The 8,029-nt window shown below is 58.2% G+C and overlaps 1 protein-coding gene across 1 annotated transcript in view; it reads left to right on the forward strand.

The window, feature by feature from the left end:
- The window catches only part of DNAI2 (dynein axonemal intermediate chain 2), a 21,137-nt gene extending 16,427 nt beyond the window's left edge, over positions 1-4,710 (forward strand). Inside the window, exons 6-9 of the mRNA XM_023531611.1 lie at positions 540-675; positions 1,210-1,356; positions 2,183-2,407; positions 4,006-4,710. Coding sequence (XP_023387379.1) covers positions 540-675; positions 1,210-1,356; positions 2,183-2,407; positions 4,006-4,092 — 595 coding nt within the window. The 3' untranslated portion in view covers positions 4,093-4,710. The remainder of the gene's footprint in view (positions 1-539; positions 676-1,209; positions 1,357-2,182; positions 2,408-4,005) is intronic.
- The last annotated feature ends 3,319 nt before the right edge of the window (positions 4,711-8,029 follow it).

Below are 8,029 nucleotides of genomic sequence, written 5' to 3' on the forward strand. Positions count from 1 at the left end.
TACATCGTGTGTTCACCTCCCATAGTGAGATTTCTTTCCGTCTCCATGTATTGGACCCCTTTTACCCCATCTACCTCCCCCTTTGAGTTGATTCTTGCGTGTGGCATAAGATAAGCGCCATTCTTCTCTGCAGAAATCTCCAAAAATCTAGGTTAAGCCAAGTGGGATGTATAATGCTCTCCGAATCTCAACAGTATGAACTTTTCTGGGCACACCCTTCTCTGACTCCTCTCAAGGAGTCCCAAGACTGGGGCACTGGGCCCCGACCCGACGAAGCGTGCCCGTTCCCTGGAGTTAGCTGTGGAGAAAGGCCAGTGGCCAGCCCGCAGGAAAGACCACCTCAGAGCCCTTTGAAGTGCAGCCTCTGAGCCCCCGACCGAGAGCAGTCCAGGGTGGCGTGGCTAGAGTTCAGACGTGAGGAAGAACTTCCTGCCCTACAGCGAGCAGGAAGGGCTGGGTGAGCCGAGTGGGGGCTCAGCACCCACTCTGTCCCTCCCAACCACTGTGGTCCCTGACTGGTGGCACCCTGCTCCCCACAGGTACCACATGGCCTACCTCACTGACGGCGCCTGGAGCCCAGTAAGGCCAGCAGTTTTCTTCACCACCAAGATGGACGGGACCTTGGACATCTGGGACTTTGTGTTCAAGCAGTGTGACCCCGCCCTCAGCTTGAAGGTCATGTGCATTCCCTTCCCCATGCGCCCAGGCCCTCAGGCCGTGGTGCCTGTAAGCAGACTTGGGAGGTGGGGCCGGAGAAGGATTAAAAAAGAAGAAAAAGCAGTTGCCTGGCCTCTCCTCCCCCTGGAGCTATTCCTTCAGAAGCCTCAGGTGTGGGCCCCTGGCAGCCGACCAGACCCGTCCAGTCCAGGCTGATGTTGTCATAGTAACACAGCCAGAGCAGAGCCCCGCTGGCTGGGCCCATGGAAGGCGTGGGGTTTGGGAAACTGCGGGAAGAGTGGGGGGCTGCCCTGAAGGGGTCAGGGCAGGAGGGTCAGGCGGGAGACAAGGCGGAGGCAAAGGGTCTCGGCAGCCAGTCTCAGAGTGTGGTCAGCTTCATCCTCTGTGTGGGTCGGGGGGTGTCACCCGGGGCATTTGAGCTGGGTCATTTTGCTAAGCCTCCCCATGGGCCAGATACTCAGACAGACAAGGGTTACGTTGCTTCTCTCTCTCCTCCCTGACCTGGGAATGTCTGGCCCCCCCACCCCGCAGGTGTGTGACGAGGCCCTCTTCTGCCTCCGAGTGCAGGACAGCGGGTGTTTCATCGCCTGTGGCTCCCAGCTGGGGACAACCACACTGCTGGAGGTCTCCCACGGCCTGTGCACCCTCCAGAGGAATGAGAAGAACATAGCTTCTTCCGTAAGTGTCAGTTTGCGTCTCGACCTGGCCCCTGGCCGAGCAGGCTAGTCAGAGAGAACCCTTTCTCTCATGCCCGCCCCCACCCTCAGGAAATGGGTGGGCATTTGGGGGAGGCAGCAGTGGCGTCCTTAAACGAGTGCTGTGAGTGCTGTGAATGGGTGTCACGATGTCTGAATCCTCCCCAGCTTAACCACTCAGTAGCTACGTGGCCTCGGGCAAGTCCCTTTACCTCTCCAGGCGTCAGTTTTTCAGCTGTCAATCAAAGTGGTTTAACTAGCTCAGTTTGTCTAGTTTCAAACAATATACATACATATATTTTTGCAGCAGAATCTGTCACATGAAGGCTTAGGAGACTCTGCCAATAGAGGAGTCAGAGGGGACCGCCCTGGGGAAGGGGGGCTGGGAAGCTGGGGGGCTGAGATCGGTCGCCGCACCTCGCTCCAATGGGTGGCCCCAGAGGCACCTCCCCAGAACCGTGGGGTACACTCTGGAACTGAAAACCCCTGGTGCCGAGACCCGGGAGACCCTCCCGGCTCCGCCTGAGACTGTGGCCCCCGCCAACGAGCCGGTCCCCCACGGGCGTGGGGTGGCCATGTCGCACGACTCCAGAGGGCATTCTTCCCACAGTTGTCCCTCTTCTTGGAACTCCTTGGAACCAAGTGACTTGTCATCCCTGTTCCCACCTCCTCTTTAGCCACCCTTTCTTGCCATTAGCCCTGACCTCTTTGGGGGCTGCTTCAAGTTGAGCAAGGAGAACCCAGTTTGGTCCCTGTGCCGGGAGCCCCGGCCCTCTTCCCACGGGCCTCTCTGTCCCTGTGTGCCCCAGATATTTGAGCGTGAGACCCGGCGGGAGAAGATTCTGGAGGCCAAGCACCGGGAGATGCGCCTGAAGGAGAAAGGCAGGACGGAGGGCAAGGATGATGAGCTGAAGGAGGAGGAGCCCGCCGTGGACCTGGAGGGGCTGGTCAGAAAGGCCGAGGAGGACTTCTTCGACATCATCTTCTCGGAGCTGAAGAAGAAGGAGACGGCAGCCATGAAGAAGTCCAAGCTCGTAGGGGCCTCGAGCAGGGGCCCGGAGGGTGGGGTGGGAGCGGTGGTGCCTGGGGGCTTTCCGTTTGCCGACCTCCCGGGTGACCTTGAGCAAGTAACCTCACCAGGCGGTCCTTAATTTGTCCATCTGGCAGATGGGAGGAGCTACTCACTTCCTCCCGAGGACTCCTAAGCCTCCAGTCGGCAGGAGCCGTGCTCCATGCTCTGCGGAATCCTCCCTCCCTACCACGGCAGGCGCCCGGGACATGCGTGTGACTATAGCTGAATGAGGATGGGGGCGAAGTGAGGGGTCAGATGAGCATGAGCCTTGAGGCCCGTGGAGGAGGGGGCTGTGACAGCCGCGCCGTGCGGAGGGGCGTCCTGCTTGCCCCGTCAGATGTCGGGGATGAACCGTGCTGAGCTCACGTATCCACGGCCCCAGCTCTAAAGCACTCACGCCTGGGCCAGTCACTCCACTTCTTGGTCCCTTCATTTTTATCCAGAAAACGAGGAGATTAGCTATAAAGATGGTGTCTGGTCACCTTCCAGGCCCTCCTCTGTACCGAGGGACAGAGGAGGAAAAAGACCTCGTCGGTCTAGGTCATTGCCTTTAGGGCCCCACAGGTGAGATGCCAAGATGGGAAAGTTAGAAAGAGCAGCCTCGGAGGGAAAAGGAAGGACAAGCACCTGTGGGCCCTTGTAAGCCCAGGTCGCGTGTGACCGCACAGGGCACCCACTCAGGAGGCCAGCCCTGAGCGCGGGAGCCGTGTGGCAAGTTCACGGGCGCCGATGGAAGTGGCCAGGGGGACGGAGGATGGGCGAGCGCGCAGAGAGGCTAGCTGGTCCCATCTCTGACTTTCTCTCTCTTCTGTCTCCCTCTCACTGGGTCGAGGGACAGGCTGTGATTTCATGGGCACATTTTGCTTTCGAATGTCTTCAGATATGAGTGGCTTTATCCTCCGTGTGGTACAGGTGGGGCAGAGTGCTCCCTCCCTTTATAGCAGAGACGAGACTGGACCCTTAGCCCTAGGATCCCCCACCGCTGGGCCCTCCAGCCTTTGAGAAGGTGATGCCCACACTGGCCACCTTCCACGGAGCAGCGGAGCTCACAGACTCTGTTCTTGGTGCCGGAGGTCGCCAAAGGTGTTCCTCACAGCAGCTCAAGCGCACTAGAAGGAGAAGCTGAGCCTCAGAGGGGTTCAGGTTCACAGAACTTGGCCCCCTCCCCCTCCTGCCCCCACACTTCCTGCCTCTCTCCGAGTCTCTGCACTTGGCCAGAGGTTCTGGGGACAGAGCTTTAGAAAACACTGCTGTGTCCTTACACGCACCGTTTCTCATCTTAGCCACAGCCCTTCGAATAAGTGGGTCCACTTTGCAGGTGGGGGACCAAGGAGACTCAGGAGGAGTTAGCCGAGGTCACCAAGCAACAAGTGGCAGAAATAGGACTTGTACCTGAGCCCATCGCATGCCCCTGCCGTGCCCGCCATCCTCAGCCTCGCGGCCTTGGCTCTAGCACCCAGACCCTGGCCATTTGGCTGCTTCTGGCCTCAGGGGGTGAACTTCCCGGGGCACGGGGGGCCTGCCCTCCCCCGGCGATTCAGCGCTGTCCTTCCTTAACAGAAACAACGAAAGCTGGAGACAGATGAAAACGTGGAGGAGGAAGAAGAGGCGGAAGAAGAAGGGGGCGCTGAGGAGACCCCGGCCTAGAAGGCCCGCCCGGCAGCAGCCCCCTCCCACGTGCGCCTTCATCTCCCACCTCTTGGCACAGCCCTGGTTTTACAAGTGGGGGGCTGAACTCCTCCCTTAAAGTGTCACTAGGGGGGACCCAGCCCCTATGACCCACAAATTGCAGGCCCACATTGACTCACTGAGCCCAGCGCTCCCGAGCGACCACTCGGAGAGAGAAAAGGGACAGGGCTTTCCTCTGAGCTGGGTGGCCCGTCTCAGCCACTTCGGCCACCTCCACCTCAGGTCCCACACAGCCTGGCCCTGCATGTCCCCTTCGATTCTGCTTCTCAAGGGCTTTCCCGCTGTCCTTTGCCTTCGCGAGCCTGCAGAGCGTCACTGGGCTTGCCGCAGCCACGGCGGGGCCCTGGGCAGAGCTGGTGGGGGACGAGGGGGTCACTCCTCCCTTCCTGACCCTCCCCGTCCACATACGACCCAGGAACAGAAAGCCCGTCCACTCCGAGATGTCTTCCCAAGCAACTCCTCCAGACACACGTACCTCCAAGAGGGTGAGAGTAGATCAGTGACTCGAGCTTGGTTATCCTTGTGCCCCGCAAGCTTTCTGTTGTCCGAATCCTTGTAAAATTAAATGAGTAACAACTACGCTAACCCTTAGTGCTTATTACGCAGCCTGTGCTGAGAGCTTCTCACATTGTCTTGTGTGATGATTCCTTTTACAAATCCTTGGAAGGCGTGTGCTCTGATTATCTTTACAGAGGAGAACACAGGTTCTGAGAGAGATGTGGGGACTCGCCCAGGCCCCCGGGGTGAGTGAGAGGCAGAGCGGGCAGAAGGCTGGGCAGCTCGCTCCCCAAACCTGCACATCGGTCACCTGTAGGCCAGGTGCTGGGCAGGGCCTGCGGGGCTCCAGTGGGCTGGCCTGAAACCATGGCCCAACAGAGCATTTGGTGATCATTGCTAGGAATGTCACCTCAAAGCCAGCTTTGCTCCCGGAGAAGTCCCCAACCACTGTTCATTCTATGGGTGTCAGGTGGTCCTGACACGGACCCAAAATGCCTTTTAAAAATGCCTGTGTCACAAATCTTATTAGGGAGGGACCTGGGGCCAGCCACCCCTGTCCCCTCCCCCCACCAAAAAAAAAAAAAAAAATTGGGTGTCCACTGTGGCTTGACTGTGATAAAATAATCATCGTGGGTCACATTTATTAGGCACTTAATCTTCAAACTGGCCCCAGAAGAAGTGCTGTCATCGTCATCCTCCATCCCTGAGTCACGGATGTGTCAAGTGACAAACAGTGGGAGCAAGCTGCCCAAGTCCCATGGGAGCGAGTGGAAGATCTCAGTGTCGGCCCGCAGTCCCGGCCTTCCTGTGAACGCCCAGACGGGCTCCACTTCCGGGTCTCCCAGGAAGAAGCGTCCGGGCAGAGGGTGTCCACGTGTCGTGCGTCCCCCTCCGTACAGTTTCCTGTGATGGGTGCCTCAACTGACACAGGAAGCCCCGGAGCTGCCCGCAGAGCCGCGGTTTCGACTGGGGGTGATTTTGCCCCCAACAGGACACTTGACAATGTCCGGGCACATGTCGGAGTGACATAAGTTGTTGGAGGGTGGAACTCAATACCCAGGGGGGCTGCCTGACGTCCGACAGGGCATAAGACAGGCCCACACCACAGGGAATGATCCGGCCTGAATGTCTGACTTAGAAAAATCTATCCCAATGAAATGTCCCAGGAGAAAGTCGTGGCTCCCTGCGACGTTAGCCTGGGCACACTGATGGACCCCTCGGTGGGATGCCCGGAGGATGAGCTCCAAAGGAGGATATTCTTTCCCTACAGTAGAATTTTGGCTTTGGGCTTGTGCTGGCGAAGGTGGGCCACCTGCCGGGGGCTGCCGACCCTTCGCTGTGGGTACAGAGATCACCGCTGTGGCCGGATGGCATTTGAGAAACGAGCAGGGAAGAGGAGAGGAGGGCCCTGCAGACATCGCTGGGCAAGGGGCCCAGTCGTTGGAAAGATACTGGGATGGCGGGTGAGAGAGAATGGCAGCTTGGAACGGGGCGATGGCTATGGAGTCACTTTTACCTGTGTGCACCTCTGTTACCTACCTTGGGGGGTTACCTGGGAGACTAAATGAAATAACACGTGTCAACATAACCCCACACTGGGTTCAAAGAGGCTGCTCAGTGTCTATTACCTCCCTCACATAGGAGCACCTGGTGGCTCCAAGACAGCCTTCCCCACGGCCAAGTCTGAGGTTAGCGGGGGAGCCAGGAGGATGGTGCGTGAACTGGTTTCTCACACACCAGCCTCAGCATCTAAAACCCAAACCTGGAGGGACACTGGGCTTCTTAAGAGAAAAGTGCTCCGTGGATGCTTGTTTCCCAATCAGTCTCTTTCATTTCACCTCCAAGCCCTAAGTAGCCACGTCCAGCTCACGAGCAGGGGGACTGTGGTCCCCGGGGCCCTAGAGGGTCACAGGGCTTTAGGAAGTGGACTCCACCTGCGGGTGGGTTTGGGGAGGAGAGAATATCACACGTCTCTGATGGAAAATATCGTTGCTACATGAGAATCATGGTCACTGATGACATCGACACTCGAGGCGGGCAGCAGTGGCCTTTTCGTTAGCTTCTGCCCCCTGGAAACTTCGGAAATGGATGAAGAGCTAGTTCAGCGAGCTCAGAAAAGCCGGAAAAGGTGGAAGGGACATGTAAGAGAACCCTGAAGGAGTTAGCCAGACACATAAGTGGAAGACAGACATCCAGGACGGAGGCAGGAACAAAGCCCAGGGATGTTTGCCGAGAGCAGGACCTGCAGAATGAGCACGGCCAGAGCTCGGGCGGGAAGAGGGGACACAGGCCAAAGGTGAGGCAGGGAGGGCGGGACTCCAGACTAAGGGCAGTCTCCACAGGGAAGACAATGCACCATGACGAGTGAACATGAAGGTCGAACATGCAGGCTGCCGTGATGGGGCAGCAGGCGTCCCAGCCTGTGGGCAGGGGCGGGGGAGGGGGTGGTGGACAGAAGCAATGGGAGCGGATGAGTGGTCAGATTCTAGGCCGTCCCTGCATGTGGAAGGTATGTGCTGAGCGCCCCCAGCGCCTGGGAGCACACTCTCAGGGGTCTTTAAGGGCAAGAGTAAGAGTCTGGTGGAGGAGAGGAAGGGTCTGGACTTTGGGATGAGTCTCCACATAAGATGGGACGGGACTACCCGCTTCGAAGCTTCTCTTATTTTTACCACCCTGGGCCGTCCCGGGTGAGTTTTTGCACTTGGAGGAACAGAAAGAGAGAAACAGTTCTGCTTCCAATGATCAGCAGCCCCATGCAGCTGGCTGTAATAGGTTAGATTCAGGGGTTTGAAGTGTAAGCCGGCAGGTGGCTTCCTGCCTGAATGATCCGTCTTCAAACTCACCTGATGCTCATTTGCAGCATGCCTGTTTGCAAACCGGCCAGCCTAGGTGTGCAGCCTCAGGGCCGCCTGGGCCAGAGATCGGGCCGAAACCCCCAGACTCCCTGCAGGAGTGTTTGGTTTCCACCGAGCTTCACTTGGTTTATCTATTTATCAAGCCCAAGGCCACGGGCGGCTTCCAGCTTATTAATAACTGTAACACACAAGTTCCTCGAGGCAGCTGGGGAAGCCAGTCCCTGGGCGCAGGCTGCATCACGCTCTGCCTCTGGATGTGTGCCAGGCCGTCTGAGACAGCCCCTGGGGAGGCACTCCCTTCCCTGTGACGTGAACCCCAATGGCTCCCCTTGCCCAGTCTTTGCAGGGGGCAGGGGACCGCCTTGCTCAGCGGCAGTGGGGGCAGGAGAAGACAAAAAACATGGGCCATCGGAAGAAGCAGGAGCTCCACCATCACCCAGGAAACCAAGGCCCAGAGCGGGCAGGAAATACCGGCTCCAGGTAGTTTGGCAAGTTGGATGCAGAGCTGGGACTAGAATCCTGTTTTCCAAGGGCCCCCTGAG

This window comes from Pteropus vampyrus, unplaced genomic scaffold, assembly GCF_000151845.1.
Source record: "Pteropus vampyrus isolate Shadow unplaced genomic scaffold, Pvam_2.0 Scaffold72, whole genome shotgun sequence".
Taxonomy (NCBI): Eukaryota; Metazoa; Chordata; class Mammalia; order Chiroptera; family Pteropodidae; genus Pteropus; species Pteropus vampyrus.